The 25,770-nt window shown below is 44.6% G+C and overlaps 1 protein-coding gene across 3 annotated transcripts in view; it reads right to left on the bottom strand.

Moving 5' to 3' along the window:
* Positions 1-25,770, bottom strand: part of NRG2 (neuregulin 2) — a 314,296-nt gene that overhangs the window by 94,970 nt on the left and 193,556 nt on the right. For all 3 annotated transcript variants that reach the window (XM_084636241.1, XM_084636240.1, XM_084636242.1), the window contains 2 exons: positions 24,904-25,075; positions 4,741-4,859 (listed from right to left, as the gene is read on the bottom strand). In XM_084636241.1, the coding sequence (XP_084492367.1) occupies positions 4,741-4,859; positions 24,904-25,075 (291 nt within the window). The remainder of the gene's footprint in view (positions 1-4,740; positions 4,860-24,903; positions 25,076-25,770) is intronic.

Below are 25,770 nucleotides of genomic sequence, written 5' to 3' on the forward strand. Positions count from 1 at the left end.
AAACGGTAGGGAGTAGTGCCTTGCAGAAGGACTGGGATCCCCAGGACCCACTGCCATAATAGCTTGAGTGGGAAAAACCTCCAACAATGCAGGAGTGGGTATTGCAGGGCGGGACAGGAGCAGGGATTAAAAAAATAGTCCCATGTAGAGCTCTAGTAGCGGGTGCAAATACACTTGCTGTTTTTTCTGGCAAAATAAAGCACAAGGCTGTATCCAACGCCCCTTCTCCCAAACACTGCAGGATTAGGGTAAAGAAAGATCTTAAATCTTTTTATTTTTTAATTTGGTTATATTTGTTCGGTCCAAAGAAGTGACTAAAATATAATTTTTCATTGCTCTTAACAATGTTCCTTAACAATATAGAAAACAAAGCAGACATAGTTAACTATATTTAGTGACTCGTTTAAAAGTTGTTACTGTAAAGCACCATAGCTCATTGTTAAGTAGTAGTACAATATAATACCACCGTTACTGTAATTTCAACTGAACAAAGAATGGGTGTGTGTTTGGGGCACGGGTACAGCAGAGGTGTGAGAATAACATTGTATAACAACACTCGGAAGAGAGCAAGGGCAAAGGTGGAGAGGTTTGTAGCTAGCAAATATATTCAGACTTTTTTTTCCCTGCGGTTGCTTTTAATTTTTTTCTGCACATGCTACTACTTTGTATATGATGTAGAATACAAAGTTGTAAACATCTAACACTAGTACAATACAGTGGGCTGCTCTTTCAAATCAATGTGTTATGGACTGAATGTACGGTGTTATTATTGCCAATTCAAAGTCATAAGTTTAAAATTTAAAATTAAATCATTGCTTGAGCCCTGGTATCTCTTTCATTACAACTTAAGCACTGACTGCACCCCTGTGTAGGAGGTCAGCAGCTGGGATCAGCCCTATGAATCTCAGTGCCTGGTGCCAATCCAGTACCTTTCACCAGAGCTAAACTCTCCTTTTAATTAAAAATACAAAACAAAAACCCCACAGCAGTATCACACTGTTATATTGCACAATGGAGCTGCCACATGCAAGGGTCTCTGGATCAGACCTTACCTTTATCATATCAGTTAACTTGACATCCGTCTTATCACCTATAAAAAGATCTAGAATTTTGCGATTTATTTTCCTTGTAGAAGACATAAGATTCTGTAGCAAGTGTTCTCACAGATTGGGGTTTTATTCCTATTTCTTCCTTTTCTCTTCTTTGCTTTACTCAGGTGAAGTCCATTTTGAATGAAATGAATCAAAGGGCATGGGTAACCTGTGTCTGGTTTTCTTTGACTGTCTATGTAGTACAGCCACCACTGTTCAGTGTGAACTTCTGACATGCATGTGTTCTTTCCTATTTCGCTGTATTTGTGTTTCCTGCTTTCTTTACTGGTTTATCAATGTTCTTTATAGAATAAGAAAGATTTATGCAGTAGGCTCATGCTGAAAGAGACGCACAGGACCTGCCCCAAGGAGCTTACAATTTAATTCATAGACAAGACAATGAAGTTCACCCACCAGAGGAAGATGCAGACTCAAAGAGCAATAAATATCATGGAAAGCATACTACTGAAAGGCATCACGTAAGACATGTTCCTTAAGGAGAGATCTGAAGAAAGAGGGGGTCACTGTTTGGTGCATAAGGACAGCTGGACGGGGCAGGCTGGGAGAATTTGGCAGTAAAATGAGAATGGAAGAAGCATGCAGTACCTGCTTAGCCAGGAAACTCTGGGTGAGCAAAGATGCAGGCAGTGGGGAAGAACGAGAAGTTTGAACTTGGTGCAGAAGCACAGGGAGCCAATGAAAGGATTCAAAGAGGAGACTGACAAGGTCAGAACAGTGGTGGACTGTGATTGCATACAGTGATTACCACCTTAATATTTACCTTTCACGAGTGATCACCATTAGAGCCCTAGGCCTCGTACTAAGTATCAGCTATTCTGCACTGATGCTGATGACTGGCAAGCAGCAAGAGTAAAGATGTTACTGTTAATGCAGCTAAATGCCACAAAGGTATGCTTGTGAGGAAGCTTTGGTGGTGGATTAACACCTCTACAGTAGGTACGACTGAGTCAGTCTTTCTGTATTTCTAGTGCTTCCATCACCATGGAATCTACAACTCCCACTCAGTAAGGGGACAGCCCGGAGAATTAGGCTGAGAGACCAGAACTTCGCATTTGTTATTCCTGGTTTTCAGTGGCCAGAATAGCCCTTGCAAATTCCAGGTGAGATCGTGGACATCGGTCTAAGATGCAACCTCCAAACTAGGCAAGGAATGAATGAAAACCCTTTGTCCTTTCCACCAACACACACTTCTCATATCATACCCTACCTGTCATCTGAAGAAATATTTATATGCTACATAATGCAGATACCGTCGGAATTTGTGGGAACTAGCAGCATTAAATTGCCATAATTATGCTTTGTATTTCACTGGCACTCCTATCAGCGCTCTGTGGGCTAGGTGAGGTACAACCACACAGGCGGACTCCATCCTCATTGAGTGGAAAGTATCATCAGTGACTTATCAGTCTCAGATGGATGAAATATATGTAAGCAGAGTCAGGATGAGCTCTACCCTGATATCTGGTGGTGAATTGTGGCGAGTTGTGGAAAAGAACTTCAGGGCTGATTTTGTTTGCATAGACACACCCACCCCACCTAGCATGAGCCCACAGCAGCCCAAATGGTCACTTTGGCTGCTGTGGGATCCCCAGTTTCTCTGTTATTGGGACAGGAAGGATAAAGTGTTGTTACCCTGATTATGTGAATCAAGGACAGTGGAACTGTTTTATGACAGAGGGACTCACCATCAACTAAGTAGCACTCGCTAGATAAGGGATATGGGTTCCAAAACCCAGTGAATTGAGAGAGGTTGGGGATAGATATTTGTATCTGGTGGTGTGGGCCTCTTTTGAGGGTCTGAAACACCACTGGCACCTCCTTCTCTCTCTACTGTGGAATATCAGAGCTTATTTGGAGTCTAGTTACAGGCTGCTGAGCTGAATTCACTTTGGGCCAACGGTGCACCAGCACTGAGGCTCCTCTACTACAAGCTGAAATCACTGAGTGCTGTGTTAAGTAGTGGGGGGCGGAGGGGCTGAAGATATATTGCTGAGTGGCTGGTGGAGCAGAGCAGTTCGTGAAGTGGCATGGTGAGCGGATAGTGTTGTGAATGGAATGATAGCGGGGTGGCAAGCAGAGCGGATAGCAAGGCGGCTAGCGGAGAGGAGCAGCAGGCGGTGAAGACTACAGCAGAGTCACATGGAGAGGTGTGGCAATCGGCCATCGACCTGAGCAGTGGAGCACGTGAGATCCCCCCCCCCATACCTCCTCTCACTTCCACCCAGTAAATATCACCCAGGCTGGGAGGTAAACTCTGCGGAGGAACTTCTGAACTCTGGGGGGCTGCACTGACCACTGTCAGAAAACTGTGGGTGGGGTGACTGCTGGACTTAAGACCCTGAGGGGGAAAGAACACTGCCAAACTGACTTTGGGGGTGGGTCTTTTGCTCACGGTTTGGGTTATGAATCCTGGTTGCGGTGTTTCCCCAACATAATGGCGCATTGTTTCCCTCCTTTATTAAAAGGCTTTTGCTACACTCAGACTCCGTGCTTGTGAGAGGGGAAGTATTGCGTCTCAGAGACGCTCAGGGGGGTGGTATGTAATTATCCCTGGTCACTGGGTGGGGGCTCGAGCCGGTTTTGCCTTGTGTTATTAAAACAGAGCCCCTAGATACTGAACCTGGCCCTTGTTGCTGCCAACTCTGACGGGCAGAAGAGTTACGTATAAAAGGACTACATTTTCCAAACACACCTGCCTAAGTGGAGACCATAAAATACATGTGCGCTGTGTCTGATTTCTAGGCGCAATTACGGGTTGCGCATGCACATGTTGCTATCATAATGACTGTCTAGATTTGAGAATGCAGTTCAAACAGTTTAAAGGGGCTGTGCTGTCCAGTTAACTAACTTTGGATTCTTTTCCTAAATGGAAAAGATATAACAGAGCCTGAGGGCTCTCTTCAGACACAATGCTTAACACCCAACTAGCATTTTGCATCTGGAGGCCTTTACAGATCTGGATTGGCACCTTTTATTTTTACAGATGGGGTAATCAAGACATATAGAGAGATTGATTAGCCTACCCAAGGTTACAAGTAGAGGCCCAAGTCTGCAAACCCTACCGAAGGAGTGCTTAATACGGAAAATAGTCCCATTTAAAGCTGTGAGCAACACAACTTAATCATATTTGAGCAGCATTATTATTTGTAGTAGTAAGCAGTAGGAGGATCATGTGGCATGACCAAGTCTGTAACAAAATTTAAAGTCTTTTGACACCCAACCACAGACTTCATTCAGTAGCCCACATGTGACTCCCAGGGAGAGGGACCTTGCTGGATGAAAATCAGTCGGCATTTCACTCATAGAGAAGTTATACCTTAACTAGTCATCTCCTTTGCTTCTCAGAAATGCTTCTAAAAAGTATAAACCCACCACCTCCAATTGTTTTTTTTTAAATAATATTTAGTCTGCAGTTTATTTAAAGTGTAGATCAACCACTCTGCCAGTGGCAGATGGCGATAATAAACATTTATGCTTAGGCTGCATTTTTCTTTATCTCCCGAGATTGTTTCACTTGATATCCTGAAAGTATTAAACAATACACAAGACAGATCATGTGCAGAACATGCTGTCCCAGTGTAAGAAAGGCAATAGCTGTCTCCTGACAGTCTCTGGTGTCTCAACTTACCACTTCTCACATTAAGGCTGCCTTTTGCTGTGTCTTTCCCTAGAACATTCTCCGCTTCACAGCTATACTCCCCAGCATCTTCCAGCTTCACCTTATTGAACTGCAGCCTGGAAATTTTTCTGTTGAAAAATAAAGAATTTTTTTTTTTTTACTCAACCATGAACAATATTTATTAAATTAAAGCCCTTTCCCACCACCTGTCCCAAACAGGTTGGGTCACCTTGTGCTGATCTCATGCTGTCTGAGCTCACAAATGACATAGGGTTAAGTCTGGTCAGTATTTGGATGGGACACTGCCAAGAGAAGTACAAGCACAACAGGAAATAGTACTGGTGCGATACAGGAAGCGATGCTCTGCCCTCTGAGTTAGCAATGAACCGAGGCCTAAGAATGGCGCTGGGGGACACAGAAGTGCTGTCTGATGCACCATAAAACCAACAGCGTTATACTTTAGTCCAGTAGCTAAAGAGCTAACTATCTCACTGTGTATGTGTAATGACACCTACAGACAACCCGAGTTATCAGAGGTGGACTGAACTCAGGTCCTTCAGCAACAAAAGTACAGGCCTCGACTACTGGAGCTTCGTGAGTATTCCCACACCTGTTAGGAGCAAAGTGTGATAGCCACCGGACCCAGCCACTAGAGGGAAACATGAACTAGAGCAGCGTGTTATATACTCTTCCTCGCAAACAAGCCTGATCACTGACTCTGAACTCCACAGGGTTCAAGTACCACGTAGGCACCGTTGTGTAATATGCTCTGGTTGAACACAAACTTGCAGCATACAGCTGGCAGCAGGACTTGAATCCAGGGCTCTCAACCCCCAAACCCCAGCCCCTTCTATCTGAGCTAGGGGTGTGGCTGTTTTTAGCCTCACTTAGGCCAGCAACTAGAAGCAGCATCCATACACTGGGTATTGCTAACACACAGGGTCTGGAGACCATCGGAGTCCCTGGGTTCCGAGTGACTAGAAGCACCTGGGAACAACCACCACCACATCATACATTGTGACAACTAACATTACCATCTGTCCCTCACTCTGAGTTTAATTAGCATGGGAACAGATATATGGGAGAAGACCATGGGAGCTCCTAGTGAGAAGTGTGTTAGCATCAGAACTGGGTGAGATCGTGCTCATTCTCGGGAAAGATCCTGTTTAACAAGGTACACGTTTCATGCGCTGATTCTACCTGGAATGTTAAAAATCAATGGTTATACCCCATCGAGTGGGCAAAAAGGGAGGGGGAATGGCGCTCCATTTCAAAAATGGCATTATCTGTTTCTGAGTCACTGATAACTCAGAGGAAAATTATCTTAAACGCTTACTGATAATATCCCAACAGATAAAGCACAAGATGAAGTAGCAGCTGGTGTCCGCTACAGACCACCAATGACACTAGAGAACAGGATGACCAGCTCCTCACGCATCTATCTATAATATGCAGGCGAGAAAAGCAGCGAGATCATGGGGGATTTCAACTGGAGGGACGCATGCTAAAGGTCTCTTGCTGACAATACTAAAACATCCCTGTTAATTTCTAAATGTTATAGATGACAATTTCCTAACTCAAAGAGTGCTGCATCCAACACAGGGGAATTTTATATTAGACCTCATCTTGACAGAAAAAAAGGAACTGATTATAGAACTAAAAATTAATGGTAGCTTATGTACAAACTATCATGACTTGATCACATTTAGAGTGTGTAAACAGAATTAGGTCCAGCCCAGAATTAGATATTTGGTGCTTTTAAAAGAGCCAATTTTACAATTTTGGAAACAATTATGAGCCCAATCAGCTGGGAGGAAGAATTTAATCCAAAAAATGTGAATGATAATCAGAAATTGTTTAAAAACACTTTGCTAGATGCCCCAAAAGCCACAATCGAGAAAGAAGGCTAACCTGGTTTAGAAGGGAAGTGAAGGCATCTGTATGTATAAACGATTAAATGAAGAAATAAAAAAGAAAAGAAAAATTGATAGTAATGAATATAAATCAGAAACTTGCAATGGTTTTTGTAAAGAGAAATCATGTCTCACCGATCTATTAGAATTAATAAGACTTAGAACACTGGGGATGTTCCAGAAGTCTGGAAAAAAGCTAGTCTGCCCATATTTTTAAAAGGGTAAATGAGATGACATGGATAATTATAGGCCTCCCAGTCTGACATCAGGCCTGGGCAAGATAATGGAGCAGCTGATATGTGTCTCAATTAATAAAGAATTAAAGGAAGGTCATGTAATTAATGCAAATCAATGAGGGTTTATGGAAAATAGATTCTGTCCAACTAACTTGATTTTTTTTTTATGAGATTACAAAGTGTGACTAATAAATGGTGTTGACATAACATACTTTGACTTGGTACCACACAATATTTTGATTAAAAACTAGAAATATATAAAATTTTCCTAGCACACATTAAATGGACTAAAAGCTGGCCAAACCGATAGGTCTCAACACGTAACTCTAAATAGGGAATCATCATTGACTGAGGGGTTTCCAGGGCAGTCCCGCAGGGATTAGTTCTTGGCATATTTAACATTTCCCTTAGGGAAGGGTTTATTGATTTTGATTGGTATGTGTGTTTTTAAAATGATCATACAATTATTATGGAAAATGTAAGTCAAACAGCTGAATTTTGTGTTTAGTTTTGAAAGCAGTGAGGTTATTGCGGACACTGATTGTTTAGGAGAAGGAGTTCCAAAGTTTCCAAGATTCTGATCTTTTGTCCTGAGATGAGATGGGAACATTTTTCTAAGATTTTAACATTTTTTGCAGGATGGGAAAGCCATTTCCCGCTGAGATCTAGTCATAAGTGTTACCCTCATGGCAGGCCATTGCATTCTTCTTGAGAAAAGCAGTCATCCTGGCTCCATATAGACTTCATTCAGCAAAGGGGACAGGGTTATATCTTAATTCATCCTTGGTGTAACTACATTGATTTTAAACTTACTCTGGGGTAGATTCTACCCTATTGTTTTTTCCCCCTCAGTACCTATGATTTAGTCACATATTTTCTTCGTATATTACTTAGCCATAGTGAATACTATATTTGGGAATACAATCAATGATCTCAACTCATACTCCTGTTTTCCTGACTTTTGGATGAGACAAAAAGATCCAGACCAATTTTGGTCATTAAAGATTCTGAGAAATATTAGCAGCAGTGTCCGGGTGAAATTCCAATTTTTTCCCCTCCCTAAATCCAACCCCCCTTTATTTCCAGTTGGAAACAGCTTCCCCCCACCCCATTCATCTCCTATAAAACTACTTATGTGGTGTTGCTATAAGCTGTTAAACAGCTACCACACTGCACCCCGCAGCTGTCTGAATTAGTGCCTGAGTTCTATATATTGATAGGCTATAATCTACTTTGGGATCCTTCAAGAGGAGAATCATTAGATCAAATTATAAAGATATCACCATTATTATTAGTTTCCTAAAACTAGACTACCAAGATGGAGTTTTGGACATTCTCCCTAGGAGATAATGCATTTTGAGTGAACACAGAGAAGGCCGTAAAGGAATTAATTTTATCCTCCTCTAATAGTGTGAATTTGAAGATTACATTGAAGGTGGCCCTTATATTTGCTATTAGGAGAGTACTGTGTATATTAAATATGCTAGAGAAAAGAACTACCATCAGGAGATACTAGAAAGGAAATTCATAAAGGTTACCTTTACAAAGGACATTAATTAGGATGATATGGTTAAATATTAACTAAATTCCACTCTGCTTTGATAACATTATGAAAGGGGAGAGAGTGAAATTCACCTCTGTGCTTAGAGCTAGCACAAAGGCATATGTATGTACCACTTGCATCCCACTTTAAGTCCCATTTGGATGGGCTAAATGGTGCCTAGTCTTGTTCTGGTCCTCTGCATGGGGTGTATCTCAACTAAACTGAGTAATTTAATATCTGGCTTGAAGATTGGGAACGGTCAGTTCATTAACTGTCCTCCAAGCAGAAACCTGCTGTCCTACGCAGTACTCACTCCAAGAATCTGAAGCAGCTGTATGACTTTGCATTTGCACTCAGTCCCCTAAATTTGAGGAACTTAAGAAAATTCATCTTCCAAAGCAGACAACAGGATGAGTGAGATCAAATGGAAGAGTCCATCAAAAGGAAGTATAATGGATTGTGTGGAGGATATGGCCACAGGAAAGCACCTGGATTGCATTAGGGATGGAGAGCTGGTTCAGAAATGAGTCACAACCTTGAATTTTCTCCCACCCTCAGAAGCAAACTTGAACCAACCTATTCCTTAACCTGACATTTTATTCACTTTTTATAGAATACAGTTTTGAAAGCCAGACACACCTGTGGGTGTTTCAAAACAGCATGCATGACTCCAAGCATGCAGTTTTGTATTCCAGGGCATAATCTAGCTATGTCAAGATTAGGTGATAAAAACAGACAGCAAACGGGGAACATAAAATAACTTAAACAGAACAAAAGAGAGAAGTGAGGTGTGGAAGTGGTTAGACAAGCAGCAGCCTCTCCCAGGGGAGGGCGGGTTGGAGTCCTTATTTCCTGTCCCCCAGGCCAGCATTCCGCCCTTGCCACAAGTTAACTGTGACAGCTGTCTGCCAAGGCCATTTCTCCCACTCTGGCCCAAGAGGTAACTATAACAGGACTGCTTGGAAATAGTGACCATAATATAATAATATTTAACATTCCTGTGGTGGGAAGAACACCTGAGCAGCCCAACACTGTGCATTTAATTTCAGAAAGAGGAACTATGCAAAAATGAGAAGGTTAGTTAAACAGAAATTAAAAGGTACAGTGACTAGAGTGAAATCCCTGCAAGCTGCATGGACACTTTTCAAAGACACCATAATAGAGGCCCAACTTAAATGTATACCCCAAATTAAAAAACATAGTAAAAGAACTAAAAAAGAGCTACCGTGGCTTAAAACCATATAAAAGAAACAGTGAGAGATAAAAAGGCATCTTTTAAAAAGTGGAAGTCAGATCCTAGTGAGGTAAATAGAAAGGAGCATAAACACTGTCAAATTAAATGTAAAAATGTAATAAGAAAAGCCAAAAAGGAGTTTGAAGAACAGCTAGCCAAAAACTCAAAAGGTAATTACAAAACATGTTTTAAGTACATCACAAGCAGGAAGCCTGCTAAACAACCAGTGGGGTCCTGGACAATCGAGATACAAAAGGAGCACTTAAAGACGACAAAATCATTGGGGAGAAACTAAATGAATTCTTTGCTTTAGTCTTCATGGCTGAGGATGTTGGGGAGATTCCCAAATCTGAGCCGTCCTTTGTCAGTGACAAATCTGAGGAATTGTCACAGATTGAAGTGTCATTAGAGGAGATTTTGGAATTAATTGAGAAACTTAACAGTGTCAAGTCACCGGGACCAGATGGTATTCACCCAAGAGTTCTGAAAGAACTCAAATGTGAAATTGCGGAACTATTAACTATGGTTTGTAACCTGTCCTTTAAATCAGCTTCCGTACCCACTTACTGGAAGATAGCTAATGTAACGCCAATATTTAAAAGGGGCTCTAGAGGTGATCCCGGCAATTACAGATCGGTAAGTCTAACGTCAGTACTGGGCAAATTAGCTGAAACAATAGTAAAGAATAAAATTGTCAGACACGTAGAAGAACATAAATTGTTGGGCAAAAGTCGATGTGGTTTCTGTAAAGTGAGATCATGTCTTACTAATCTATTAGCGTTCTTTGAGGGAGTCAACAAACATGTGGACATAGTGTACTTAGATTTCCAGAAAGCCTTTGACAAGGTCCCTCACCAAAGGCTCTTACGTACATTAAGTTGTCCTGGGATAAGAAGGAAGATCCTTTCATGGACTGAGAACTGGTTAAAAGACAGGGAACAAAGGGTTGGAATAAATGGTAAATTTTCAGAATGGAGAGGGGTAACTAGTGGTGTTCCCCAAGGGTCAGTCCTAGGACCAATCCTAATCAACTTATTCATAAATGATCTAGAGAAAGGGGTGAATAGTGAGGTGGCAAAGTTTGCAGGTGATACTAAACTGCTCAAGATAGTTAAGACCAACGCAGACTGTGAAGAACTTCAAAAAGATCTCACAAAACTAAGTGATTGGGCAACAAAATGGCAAATGAAATATAATGTGGATAAATGTAAATAATGCACATTGGAAAAAAATAACCCCAACTATACATACGATATGATGGGGGCTAATTTAGCTACAACTAATCAGGAAAAAGATCTTGGAATCATCGTGGATAGCTCTCTGAAGACGTCCACGCAATGTGCAGCGGCAGTCAAAAAAGCAAACAGGATGTTAGGAATCATTAAAAAAGGGACAGAGAATAAAACAGAGAATATCTTATTGCCCTTATATAAATCCATGGTACGCCCACATCTTGAATACTGTGTACAGATGTGGTCCCCTCCTCTCGAAAAAGGATATACTGGCATTAGAAAAGGTTCAGAAAAGGGCAACTAAAATGACTAGGGGTTTGGCACGGGTCCCATATGAGGAGAGATTAAAGAGGCTAGGACTTTTCAGCTTGGAAAAGAGGAGACTAAGGGGGGATATGATAGAACAGTGGTTCCCAAACTTGTTCCGCCGCTTGCGCAGGGAAAGCCCCTGGCGGGCCAGGCCGGTTTGTTTATCTGCCGCGTCCACAGGTTCGGCCAATCGCAGCTCCCAGCCCGGCCCGCCAGGGGCTTTCCCTGAGCAAGCAGTAAAACAAGTTTGGGAACCACTGTGATAGAGGTATATAAAATCATGAGTGGTGTGGAGAAAGTGAATAAGGAAAAGTTATTTACTTGTTCCCATAATATAAGAACTAGGGGCCACCAAATGAAATTAATGGGTAGCAGGTTTAAAACAAATAAAAGGAAGTTCTTCTTCACTCAGCGCACAGTCAGCCAGTGGAACTCCTTGCCTGAGGAGGTTGTGAAGGCTAGGACTATAACAGGGTTCAAAAGAGAACTGGATAAATTCATGGAGGTTAAGTCCATTAATGGCTATTAGCCAGGATGGGTAAGGAATGGTGTCCCTAGCCTCTGATTGTCAGAGGTTGGAAATGGATGGCAGGAGAGAGATCACTTGATCATTACCTGTTAGGTTCACTCCCTCTGGGGCACCTGGTATTGGCCACAGTCGGCAGACAGGATACTGGGCTGGATGGACCTTTGGTCTGACCCAGAATGGCCATTCTTATGTTCTTATCCTTCTGGGTCCCCAGAAGGCAACTCAGACATCCCCTGAGCCCACTTTCCTACTCTCTTCCAGCACTGACTCTCTTCCACGGAAGCAAGTTTATGGACCTCCTCAGATTAAGTGCTGCTCTGTCCTGATATGCAGCTGTGTAAGGACAGTGACTTCTCACTCCACAGCTCCGTTCTCTCGACGTATCCAGAGTTGGAGAGGATGATGCCACGGGGGACAAAGCAAGATTCTACTTCCCCCTGACCTGCAGAATCCAAGAGAGTGAACTGGATTCCCTTCTGGGCCATGCATCCTATCCAATTTGTTAATAATCAGCAAACACATAAGTTCCAGCTGCATGGCCACTTGGGCAACCCCACAGTCCCCCAATGCTAGCCCCTGTGCAAGTCTGTTGAAGAGGCCGGTGTGCTCCCCAACAAGTTGGACTAAGTTCCGAGACAAGGCCCCTGGTTTCAGCAGCACACATTTCAGTTTGCATGTAGGAAACTGGAAATTCTGGGGTGGCTTCAAGTACATTTAAACAAAAAAAATCAAGTTTTATTTTACTTTATTTAACAGGAAAATACAATCAGGGTGGGCTCCCTTGCATCATTTAGTCGGATATGTAATTCACTTGGTGTCACCCTTCCCCGTAGGTTTCAGAGTACCAGCCGTGTTAGTCTGTATTCGCAAAAAGAAAAGGAGTACTTGTGGCACCTTAGAGACTAACCGATTTATTTGAGCATGAGCTTTCGTGAGCTACAGCTCACTTCATCGGATGCATACCGTGGAAACTGCAGCAGACTTTATATACACACAGAGAATATGAAACAATACCTCCTCCCACCCCACTGTCCTGCTGGTAATAGCTTATCTAAAGTGATCATCAAGTTGGGCCATTTCCAGCACAAATCCAGGTTTTCTCGCCCTCCACCCCCCCACACAAATTCACTCTCCTGCTGGTGATAGCCCATCCAAAGTGACCACTCTCCCTACAATGTGCATGATAATCAAGGTGGGCCATTTCCAGCACAAATCCAGGTTTTCTCACCCCCCCACCCCCACACACACACTTGGAGAGTGGTCAGTTTGGATGAGCTATTACCAGCAGGAGAGTGAGTTTGTGTGTGTATGGGGGTGGGGGGGGGTGAGAAAACCTGGATTTGTGCTGGAAATGGCCCACCTTGATTATCATGCACATTGTAGGGAGAGTGGTCACTTTGGATGAGCTACTACCAGCAGGATAGTGAGTTTGTGTGTGTGGTTTTTGGGAGGGGGGTGAGAGAACGTGGATTTGTGCAGGAAATGGCCCAACTTGATTATCATGCACATTGTGTAGAGAGTTGTCACTTTGGATGGGCTATCACCAGCAGGAGAGTGAATTTGTGTGGGGGGGGTGGAGGGTGAGAAAACCTGGATTTGTGCTGGAAATGGCCCAACTTGATGATCACTTTAGATAAGCTATTACCAGCAGGACAGTGGGGTGGGAGGAGGTATTGTTTCATATTCTCTGTGTGTATATATAAAGTCTGCTGCAGTTTCCACGGTATGCATCGATGAAGTGAGCTGTAGCTCACGAAAGCTCATGCTCAAATAAATTGGTTAGTCTCTAAGGTGCCACAAGTACTCCTTTTCTTTTTCCTTCCCCGTAGATGTTTTACGCATTTGGAAGGTTTTCTTCCCAAGCAGAAGGGCTAGAATGGCAATTCCTTTGAAAGAAAATGTAGATTCTGGAGTACAGTTCTGAGGCCCAGGGTGGATTGTTCACTGTGCTCCTTGGCTGCAGAGTCTTGGGCCGCAAGAGGGCTGCTCAGATGTCAGGGAGGACATAGCCGCAGAGCAATGGGGGTGGCACAGATGTAAATAAGGACAAAACAGTGGGCTCGCAGGATCTGTATTAAAGATAGAAAGGTGGGAGCTAGATTTTTTAGCTCTTCGGAGGAGTTTTCAGGGCTGGCAGCTAGAGGGAACTATCTGTTGGTAAATTGAGCCCATTTGACATGCAGCCAATGAGAGATTGTAAGATTGGGAAAATGGCATTATGGTTTTCAATCTCATTTGAGAGAAGAACTGCACCTTGTGTCAGATGCTCTGGATGCAGCTTTAGTGAACCGCACAAGGCCTCTAGCTTGGGAACCCCATATCCTGACCAATTCCTAAACGTGTAGCAGTCCAGCTCCATGGTTCAATGTGGGGGCCAGAAACCAGAGCCAAGGGGTGGAGCTGGAGCCCAAGCCAGGAATCAGGAGCAAGGCAAGAACAGGACCAGAACAGGACAGGAGCAAGAGCAATCACAGTTGTAGTTGGACTGTTGAGCAGCCAGTGAGCTGCTTCTGCAGCTGAGCTTAAAAGGCAGGCCTGTTGGCGGCCCTCAGCCAATCAGGCAGTTCTACCACAACCCAGCTGAGCTCATTAATCTGCCTGGAGGCTGGGCCGGCTAGTCCTCAAGCTCAGCTGAAGGTGCTCAGTCCTGACACCCCACCAGTCCTGTAGGTACCTTTTGCCCCCCTGCCCAGCTCCAGTATTGCCAGCCTAACGCATTCAACACTCATGAGTCAGGCTCCACCAAAATCACAAGGTTTTTAATAGACAACTGGGCTGGTGTCCCTTTTATTTGCTTTCTGGTGTTGGAAGCTTAACAGTGCATTTGTGTCACATTTTCAAGAAGCCACTTCTGGTGTGATCTGTACCAGTGCACTGTAACACTACACAATGGTATCCAAGTGAAACTGCAAGGTGAATTGACCAGTAAGTACTACAGACAAAATGTGATTACCCTAGTTGGAATTTGGTCAATACAACAGGCTTTAATGGCCACAAGCGGCCAGGACCAGTGTTGTATTTCACACATGAAAGACCACACCTCTCTGATATAGCACCCACCCAAGTCAATGGATGTACAGTGATTATTTCAGTGGGTGTTGGATCTGGTCATGGTGAAAAACTATCAGTACTTAAGACTCAAGCTGCTGCATTCTGTTCTAGCTTCACTTCAGCCGCCGAATCTCCAAGTGGTCACAACCTCCTGGTCTGAAGGAGACGAAAAAGAGCTGACCCTGGTTATTGCTGCTCTCTGACTGACTATCTAAAACAGCCCCCCGAATTGCAAACTCTTGTAACAAGCAACGGGGGCTGGGTCAGATCTTGAGTCCTATTGTGACAGGTCCATGCCCTGTAATTTTGCAGTGTGGACACAGCTCAAGCCACAGACCTGAGTGAGAAGCTCTGCTTAGTGCAGTCTGGAAGAATTAACACAGCTGTGAGACTCAAGTCCACCAGGTTTACAATGCAGCGTGGACACAAGTAAGCAAGCCAGTGTTCCACAAACCCAGATTTACAATGTGGTGTAGACACATCCAATGAGATTACTCATGTAGGGAAAGTTATCCAGATGTTCAAATTTTTGCAGGCTCAGACCCTAACACCAACCTATTAAAAGCATCGTCATCCAGCTGTTGCTTCAATGGCATTTATGCCAATTTACTCTAGAGTAGGACTGCCTTTAAATTCTCCTTTAGTTGTGTTCCCTCTTCTCTTAAACCTGCCTGTGTAACTTCTAGTTTGTGCAACAACCTCAACCAAATTGTCCATCTTATTTACTATAACTTTTGTTTCTTTTTATCAGAGTAAGATGCACACTTTTCTGCAGGCCAAATTCACCGCTGATGTAAAGAGGTGCAGTTCTGCTCAGGACAGTGGGGTAACACCTGCTAACCTGAGCAATGAATTCAATCCTTGTGTGTCAGGCTCCTGGGAGTCCTGGGCAGAAGCGGGATGAAGAAGGCACCCACAGGGTAATAACAGGGTTGCTGGATGACACTGCAAGAAGGCCTGTTGTCCCATAAGCTCATCAAATGGTCAACCAGATCGAAACTGAACATCCAAAACGTTTAACTACAGAGATGGGCAAGCCTCGAAGTCTGTCATTTCTCTTCATGTCAAAGAAAAGAGCACAGGTCAGGAACGGGATACAAAAGCAACCTGAACCAGCAGGCCACCAGGTGTTCGATCCAGCCAGCTCCCACTGACTTCAATGGAAGATCCACATGCACATCTCTCTCCAGTTGATCTTGTGATGAGTAATACCATAGCAGGTTAGAAGAAATACAAGCTAAATTTCTGCTCTTAGACAAATGTGAACTCCCCACACTCCCATAATAGTCAGGGTTTGACAGTTTGGCAAAGCACCATGGGTAGAGTAACTCAATCTTAACTTTGCTTTCCAGTGCTTTGGAAAAGATCTCACATACTCTGACCAGGACTGGTAGTTGAAGGTCTGCTCTGGCAATCTGAATACAGCTTAACTCACTCTGCTGTGGTTTTGCTATTGTGTTCATTTCTTGCTGGGTAATCTCTTCACATTCCTATCAATGGCATGTTATTTAAATTTAGCAAGCGATAAAACACCAGCCAATACTTTCTTCCACCCAAGAGGTAGGTTTCCTTTCTATGCAAGGCAGGCCTGTCCAAGCCTGTTCCTAATTAGCGATGGAACATGCAGTTCAGAAGCAAGGAATCAGGATTTTTTCCCTCCCTCCCATGAACTCATTGAGAAGGAGGACTCCCCTGCCCTGTGGCACTGGAAGGTTGTGCTTGTAGTTAACAAAACAGATAGATAATGGATGAGAAATCTGAGCTTTTGACTTACAGGTAGTTGCTAGTCTCCTTGGTACAATACACTCTATTTCATAGCAAGTTTCCCATTCAAAAAGCACTCTATTCAGTTATCAATACTTAGCCCTTATATGGTACTTTTCATTCTTAGATCTCAAAGGGCTTTACAGTGGGGTGTGAGCCCTCATTTTAGAGGTGGGGAAATGGAGGAACAGAGAGGTTAAGTCAATGAGCAGGTCTCTTGACTCCCATTCTAGTGCTCCATTCACTGGACCCCACTGCATAGAGAATAAGATATTTCAAGAGGATCACAAAGAATTAGATTTAGATCTATGATCTAACAGTAACACAGACACATGTGTAGGATTTCTAAGAAACCAAAAAGCCCAATTCTGTGCAATACCATCAGCTCTGTGGGAGCATTAGTCTTTGGTGCTTTCTTCAAGAAGAGAGGTTTTCCCTGCTCTCCTTGCCCAAGATTTTCCCTCCCCAACATTATCCTCTGAAGGACAATAGGGGTTTGAATCTTCTGCCCCAGGATGTTCTTGGACAACCCACCTCGCTGGGATACCAAGATTCCCACAGGGTATGAGTGGGGTCAGGTATTTAGCCATGGGGGTTCTTCCTACGCATACAGAGTTGAATAGATCCTCATTTGATGGTTGCTTACCATCAATAGCAGCAGTGGGGACAGAGAACCTAACTAGCTGTAAGCTGGAGCTTGATAAGTTCATGAACAGGATAATATGACAGGGTTCCCTGTGAAAGCAATGAATCCCATGGGCTCATAGACCCAGGCGGTCCCTTCCAGTTCTATGTCCATATTTGGCTCAGACAGACATTTTTCCAAGGCCATCTTGGTTGGGTTCCCCTGGAGCACCGAGTAAGGATCCCCCTCTCCTTTTTGGGAGCCCTTCAGCACTGATGGACTTCATTCCCTCCTATCTTTTCTTTCAGGGTCTCTCCTGCTGCCACTAGGGCCTGTTTTGGAGTATTTGTAGCTCTGATGGGCAAGATATTTGCAGACACAAACAGAGCTCCTGGATCCTTCACCTGGGATTTGAACAGGGCTGTTTGTAATGTGTTTCATGCTTTCAGCCAAGGCCAGAAGGCAAAGTACCAAATCATTGCCAAAATCCTGACTGCCTGCTGTCACAATTTAACTGAGCTAGCAGTTTTGTCCCACCCTCTGTGTGACAAATGAGGGAAAGGGGAGATCTTCCTTGCTAGAGCAAGGGGCAGTCACGTTTAGAGCAGCCCTAAGGTTTGCCTGATTACCACTTTGGTAGACAAGTCCCTGGCTCTGCATAGGTAACCAGCCCCATGAAGGGAGAGTCAGAAATGCCAGGGTGCTTTCAAGGCTCTCTCACCAGAAAGCAGGGATAGGAGCAGAGTGCTAGGATGGATGTCTGTCAGGAGAGGACTTGGGATGCACCTTGGGACTGAGGTGTCTTTTCAGGTCAGGCACACTCTTCATTGGTGACATAGCAGGACTCCTGCTTTAGGGTGTGTTAAGATTTGGGACTTTTATTCTGCCAGAAGGAAGAGCTTTTATCACCTAACATGTTTCTGGCCTGTCACTGGCCGCAGCCCAACTTGGTGCCATGGAAACTAGTAAATGCAGCATTGTTACTTGACAGGAGTGTCTTGAGGGAAGAGGATTGGTTCTTCCTCACACTTTTACTTCTGTTTCAGGAATTACTGGGCACCCATCACCATGCTACCCAGGCACTCTTTGGGTAGGTGGGAAACCACCTTCTTCCAGCAAGCCAGCTTCACTATCTGTCAGAGGGTGCCAGGCAGGAGGCAGAGGGCTCTCGGGTCAGGGACAGCAGCAGGAAGATGTTACAGCCGGTGGGAGGAAGAGATCTCTGGTTAGGGTGCTAGCCTGATACATAGGAGTCCCAGCTCCAAGACAGATCTTCTGTGGGGAGCATGGAGAAGTCATTTAATCCTTCTGGGCCTCAGTTCTCCCAGCTGTGCAATGGGGATAACAGCACTGCCCTACCTCACAGGCCAGTTGTGAGGATAAGTTAAAGATTGTGACATGCTCAGATACTACACTAAAAAGGGCCATATAAATCCTTCTTGCCTACCTAGGGTGTTCATTGGTAATTTCTACATAACATCCTAGACCCCTGTTAACACAAGTCCATTCACAGCCAACACCATCTGCCCTGTGTGACTGTATGCATATGCAATTACAGAGAGGCTGGTTACAGTGCCACGGTTTGATTGTGTTAATAAGTCCATTCAACGCCCTCTCTTGACCAACTCTGTAACTTTCCATAGCAAGGAGGTGTTACATTAATCACAGAAAGATCGGTGATGAGTGAGACCAATAATTTTTGAGGTGATTTTGAAATCTATAGGATTAAAATTGTTCTAATGGCAAGTAATCAACATTGTAATGTGGTAAAATGGCTCAATGTGTTGTCATTGATTTCTTTTAGTCACTTCTAATTTTAAAAATTAATACTATACCTGCCCTAATAAGGATAGATGTAATATTTTTCACACTCTTATGCATTGGATATGGTAGCAGAAAATTAACTTTCAGACTTCCAAGTGACCAAACAGTCCTAGATTTATAGGCTGTTTCTTTGTCAGCTGTGTCAGGACATACAAAGTCAGAAATGGATGGCTTGGGGAGTTACGTGATACATCAAATGTCAACACTGCTCTGAAAAATGACTAATTGTCAAATCATTATGAATCAGTGCCTGCGGGGCGTGTTGTTCTGCTACCACATTCCCAAGCCTTCCTAGAAGAGAAAGCTTCTCCATAGCTGCGGTCTCTTGCCAACTCTTTACAGTTATTTCCTGTTTATAGGTCAGATGTTCTGTCATGTAAAGGATTATACATGGAGAAAATGTCATGGAAAATATTTTACATCCAATACTTCCATGATGTTGCATAAAATGAATCAATGTTCCTACTCTATTCATTCCAATAAATTATGCAGGTGGATATGTTGTCTGGTGTCATGGGACCCCCTAAATGTTATCATGCATGTATAAACCACAACTAGCTTCTGTAGAGCTTTGAATCAGATCTCAAAAGTGCTTTACAAAGGTCAGTGTAATTATCCCCATTTTACACATGGGAAAACTGAGGTACAGAAAGATGAAGATTTGCCCAAGGAGTAGGCAGTCTCATAGCAGAAGCAATAATGGTGGCTGATAAAGATCTTTACATTGAAGTTCTCACCAAATACAGAATGGTTATAATACAATGAGTTTGCCTAGTTTGGTAGCCTATTGCACAGACCATAGGATTGCTGCGGGGAAGGTTCTTCTCCTACACAGGATATGTAGAGCAGAGTGTATAAAGGACCTCTTCCCCACAGGAAAAAAGTCTTCTCCACAATATGGTGAACCTTTAGGAAAGCAATGTCAGAGTAAACCTGTGAGGGGTTCTAGGTGGAAGGCAAGGCTGGGAGCAAGATGATCCGATCACCAGACAGGCCTTGTGTGTGTTGTGTTCAACCACAGTGTTTGGGTATGAAGGCACTGTCATCTCCCCTCTTCCTCACAGAGCTCCCACTACCTCCACACCTCTCACACTGAGATGCTATGAGACACTCACTGGCCCATGCCATAGCGTCTCCCTTTCACCTACAGCATCTGCACAGAGAAATACAAAAAAAAAAAAGTGGTGGTTTACTGCCTCTGAGAGTTTGCCCTTCGCCTGCATAAGCAGGTGGGTATTTATCCAGCAAGCTGGGCAGGCGTGTGGCAATGGTCAGAGAAGCCCCTTCCTGATTTTATATATTTATAAAAAAGCAAAGAGCTGGGCACCAGGGCAGCTGCCTCCCAAACAAAGTCTGCTGCACCCTGCCAGTCTCCCCTGGTGCAGGGGCTTCTTCAAGCATGCACCTGCAGTCCAAAGGTCATTGAAAACATTCCCCTCCTGGAAGTCTCAGTTTATTTAGTCCCTACACAGTCTGACCTTCCAGGCCCCAACCCCAGTTCTGTGTCTCTCTCCCCTGGGCAGCACAGCAAGGGGAGGAGATGACCAGCTATCTGTGGAGAAAGAAGTGGTTCAGGACTATTTAGAAAAGCTGGATGAGCACAAGTCCATGAGGCCGGATGCACTGCAGCCGAGGGTGCTAAACGAGTTGGCGGATGTGATTGCAGAGCCATTCGCCATTAACTCATGGCTATCGGGGGAGGTCCCAGAAGACTGGATAAAGGCTAATGTAGTGCCCATCTTTAAAAAAGGGAAGGAGGATGATCCTGGGAACTACAGGCCAGTCAGCCTCACTTCAGTCTCTGGAAAAATCATGGAGCAGGTCCTCAAGGAATCAATTCTGAAGCACTTAGAGGACAGGAAAGTGATCAAAACAGTCAGCATGGATTCCCCAAGGGCAAGTCATGCCTGACTAACCTAATTGCCTTCTATGAAGAGATAACGGGCTCTGTGGATGAAGGGGAAGCAGTGGATGTGTTATTCCTTGACTTTAGCAAAGCTTTTGGTATGGTCTCCCACAGTATTCTTGCCAGCAAGTTAAAGAAGTAGGGGCTGGATGAATGGACTATAAGGTGGATAGAAAGCTGCCTAGATTGTCGGGCTCAACAGGTAGTGATCAATGGCTCCATGTCTAGTTGGCAGCTGATATCAAGCAGAGTGACCCAAGGGTCAGTCCTGGGGCTGGTTTTGTTCAATATCTTCATTAATGACCTTGAGGATGGCGTGGACTGCACCCTCAGCAAGTTTGCAGCTGACACTAAACTGCGTGGAGTGGTAGATACGCTGGAGGGTAGGGATAGGATACAGAGGGACCTAGACACATTAGAGGATTGGGCCAAGAGAAATCTTATGATCTTCAACAAGGACAAGTGCAGAGTCCTGCACTTAGGAAGGAAGAATCATCATAGAATATCAAAGTTGGAAGGGACCTCAGGAGGTCATCTAGTCCAACCCCTGGCTCAAAGCAGGACCAATCCCCAACTAAATCATCCCAGCCAGGGCTTTGTCAAGCCTGACCTTAAAAACCTCAAAAGAAGGAGGTTCCACCACCTCCCTTAGTAACACATTCCAGTGCTTCACCACCCTCCTAGTGAACAAGTTTTTCCCAATATCCAACCTAAACCTCCCCCACTGCAACTTGAGACCATTACTTCTTGTTCTGTCATCAGCTACCACTGAGAACAGTCTAAATCCATCCTCTGTAGCGGTGCATGGGCTCTGCAGGACTCTGCACTTGTCCTTCTTGAACCTCATCAGATTTCTTTTGGTCCAACCCTCTAATGTGTCTAGGGCCCTCTGTATCCTATCCCTACCCTCCAGCGTATCTACCTCTCCTCCCAGTTTAGAATCCCATGCACTGCTACAGACTAGGGACTGAATGGCTAGGCAGCAGTTCTGAAGAAAAAGGACCTAGGGGTTACAGTGGACGAGAAGCTGGATATGAGTCAGTGTGTCCTTGTTGCCAAGAAGGCTAATGGCATTTTGGGCTGTATAAGTAGGGGCATTGCCAGCAGATCAAGGGACGTGATCATTCCTCTCTATTTGACATTGGTGAGACCTCATCTGGAGTACCGTGTCCAGTTTTGGGCCCCACACTACAAGAAGGATGTGGAAAAATTGGAAAGAGTCCTGCGGAGGGCAACAAAAATGGTTAGGGGACTGGAACACATGACTTACGAGGAGAGGCTGAGAGAACTAGGATTATTTAGTCTGCAGAAGAGAAGAATGAGCGGGGATTTGATAGCTGCTTTCAACTACCTGAAAGGGGGTTCCAAAGAGGATGGATCTAGACTGTTCTCAGTGGTAGCTGATGACAGAACAAGGAGTAATGGTCTCAAGTTGCAGTGGGAGATGTTTCGGTTGGATGTTATGAAAAACTTTCACTAGGAGGGTGGTGAAGCACTGGAATGGGTTACTTAGGGAGGTGGTGGAATCTCCTTCCTTAGAGGTTTTCAGGTCAGGCTTGACAAAGCCCTGGCTGGGATGATTTAGTTGGAGATTGGTCCTGCTTTGAGCTGGGGGTTGGACTAGAGGACCTCCTGAGGTCCCTTCCAACCCTAATCATCCATGATTCTCATTCCCACAGTTGGGTGCCAATTGAATCACCACTGCCAGGCTTTACCTGGCCTGAGCTTAGTCTTCAGGCTACGACTTCCAAATTCCCCTAGAATAAGGGTCTTCTTCCTACCTCAGTAGGCTACTTCCAGCCCTCCTAGTTGGGACAGCTCCCCCAAGCTCAGGGTCTGCCTTGCAAGAATTTTTCCTCACTATCTATTACAGCTTCCTGAACTTGCAACTTCCTGCTGCCCTTTATAGGGGACACCTGTCCTACAGCAGGGCCCATTAAGGCTGTTAATGGGCACAGGTGGGCTGGAGCAGTTCGTTCTTAAAGGGCTGGGTCCACATTGTGCCTTGCACGTGATTCACAAGACTCAGGCTGCATCACTTACACACACTGCCGATGAGGGACAGGGCTCCCACCCATAGAAAGACTCTTATCTCCAGGACACTGGGATAGAGGCTAACATGACAGAACTGTGGCCTGGCAGGAGAATTCTTTCCTGCAGCACAAAAGGGGGGGCAGGGTCCCCAGGCCCATCACCCTTAGTGGCAGCTGATATATCTCCTGACATGGGTATGCCTCCATCTATATAGGGCAGGAAACTATGACTCTTCCCTCTGCAGCATTAAACCCTTAATGGGCGCAAAGGGGGATGTCACTGTGGCCACTTCACTGGAGAAGGATCCACATGTTCATCTTCTCACCCTGCTTGGTGCTATGCAATAGACAATGCTGGCCTTAGAGCAGCCCAGGCTTCTGGCCCCTGGAGTTGATCGGAGATACCAAGCATCACCGACTGTGCAACACACATCCTCGCACCGGCTACCCAACTCCACCTGCCCCTGGCTGGCTCAACACTGACTCCACTTTAAAAGAGCTTCATCCCAGATGTACCAAGTGTTGTCCAAAGGGACCCCTGGAGAACCCCATCCCTTCCCCTGCTACAGAACTAGGAAGATGGTTTTCTCATCATCACCTTTAGCCACACTAGGAGAAAACAGCTGTTGAACCTTCTGAATTAGCTACTATATGTGTAAGGGACAAAAGAGGTAGAACAAGAGACCAGTTTCCTCTTTGCATTGAAAAGGATTAGATAAGAGAAGGAAGCAGCAATTTCAAGGGAAGGCAGGAAGGATTTAATTCCCACCTTCATAGAATCATAGAATTTCAGGGTTGGAAGGGACCTCAGGAGGTCATCTAGTCCAACCCCCTGCTCAAAGCAGGACCAATCCCCAACTAAATCATCCCAGCCAGGGCTTTGTCAAGCCTGACCTTAAAAACCTCAAAAGAAGGAGGTTCCACCACCTCCCTAAGTAACGCATTCCAGTGCTTCACCACCCTCCTAGTGAAAGTTTTTCCTAATATCCAACCTAGACCTTCCCCACTGCAACTTGAGACCATTACTCCTCGTTCTGTCATCAGCTACCACTGAGAACAGTCTAGATCCATCCTCTTTGGAACCCCCTTTCAGGTAGTTGAAAGCAGCTATCAAATCCCCCCCTCACTCTTTTCTTCTGCAGACTAAACAATCCCAGCTCCCTCAGCCTCTCCTCATAAGTCATGTGCCCCAGCCCCCTCATCATTTTTTTTTGCCCCCCGCTGGACTCTCTCCAATTTGTCCACATTCTTTCTGAAGTGGGGGGACAAAAACTGGACGCAATACTCCAGACGTAGCCTCACCAGTGCCAAATGGAGGGGAATAATCACTTCCCCTGGTCTGCTGGCAATGCTCCTACTAATCTCCAGCGCTGGGACTTAGAAGACTTCTGTGATGCTTAATAGCCCAGCAAGAGAGCTCTCAGCACTAGCCTTCATAAACTCCTCCACCCTTCTCCCCCCAGGAAAGGAGCTATGCAGGTGGAACCCCGGTGCCCTTCTCCTACTCAGGAAGGTTCTGCAGCAGTACACAACAGTTTAGGAGAGGAAGTAAAGAGGAATAGTACATCCAATTGAAACAGCAAGTCAAATTTAGGAAATCAGAAATGGAATTTGCCCAGGACACTGCGGTTCATAATGCTACTCTTGTAAAAATGATTGCAAGTGGTCAGTTTCATTCTTCCAGCAACACAGTGCTCTCAAACACCATCTCAGGACCTCAGTTAATACTAACTCTGAAAACAGGATGCCACCTACAGCACTGTAGAAATTTTTTGGTGGTCTCCTGCCCAAGTACCAACCCAGACCAACTTACCTTGTGAAATCTGACAGCAGCATCCCTGCAGAAGGGGATATGGGTGCAGGATAAATAGAAACAGCTACTTGAATGCTGACAAGAGGCAGTCTGATGTATGACATTTATACCAGACATTTGTTAATTATTATGGTGCAAAGCAATCAAGTTTTATACTTACTTGCCATTCCCGTATTTTATTCGGATGTCCTTGCTCTTCTTCAGTTCTTTGCCATCTTTATACCACTTGTAGGCGGGCTGGGGATTCCCTGCCGTAGCCTCACATTTCAGCGAAATCTTTTCCCCAACATGAACATTTGGGCTTTTCAGTTTCTTCAGTTTTGGAGGAACAGCTGTGAAGAGAGACATCAGACTAGTTGTGAAAACCTGCCTCTGTAAGGGGCACAGGGCAAGGTAAGTTATACAGTTGAGTTTCCCTCTGCTGGGGCTCTAAGAGTCACAGCTGATCTGCAGCTGCATTTACTATATAGTGACTCAGGGGTTGGATCCTTGTCTAAATACTCATTAGCGTCATTATTTCTTAAAAAAAGCAAACAGGTGGATTGTCACAGCTGAATATGCTGGGAAGGAAGCAGGCCCCTAACTTCAGATGAAGGGCAGGCTCACCAGTTTCCATCTTTGCCCCACATCTGCTGCAGATTTCCAGACCAATAGCTCCTGTTTTTCTCATGCACAAAGACAGGCTCTGTGCATTTCCAGGTGCACAAAAGAGATGAGGTTTTATTCTGCTTCCCGGATCGGCAAGCCAGGCTGAACACAGCGCAGCAGGAGCTCACGATGGATTTTTCTCATTCTGCCATTGCTGCTGCTAACCGTTTTGCTATGACATCTTCTTTTACCTTGCTGCTGCTGACAGACACGCTGTTGATCTCACCACCTCTGCTGCTCAGAGTTGTACTATTTGACTACTGAAGGAGAAGGAAATGGGCTGGGGGTCATTCTCTTCCCCTCTAGCTGCGTGCACTGATGATTTCCTGGTGCTCATGTGCCTGCCTGTACAATCTGGGGATGTACTGTGCATTAGCTC

This window comes from Lepidochelys olivacea (genome assembly GCF_965140295.1).
Source record: "Lepidochelys olivacea isolate rLepOli2 genome assembly, chromosome: 8".
NCBI lineage: Eukaryota > Metazoa > Chordata > Testudines > Cheloniidae > Lepidochelys > Lepidochelys olivacea.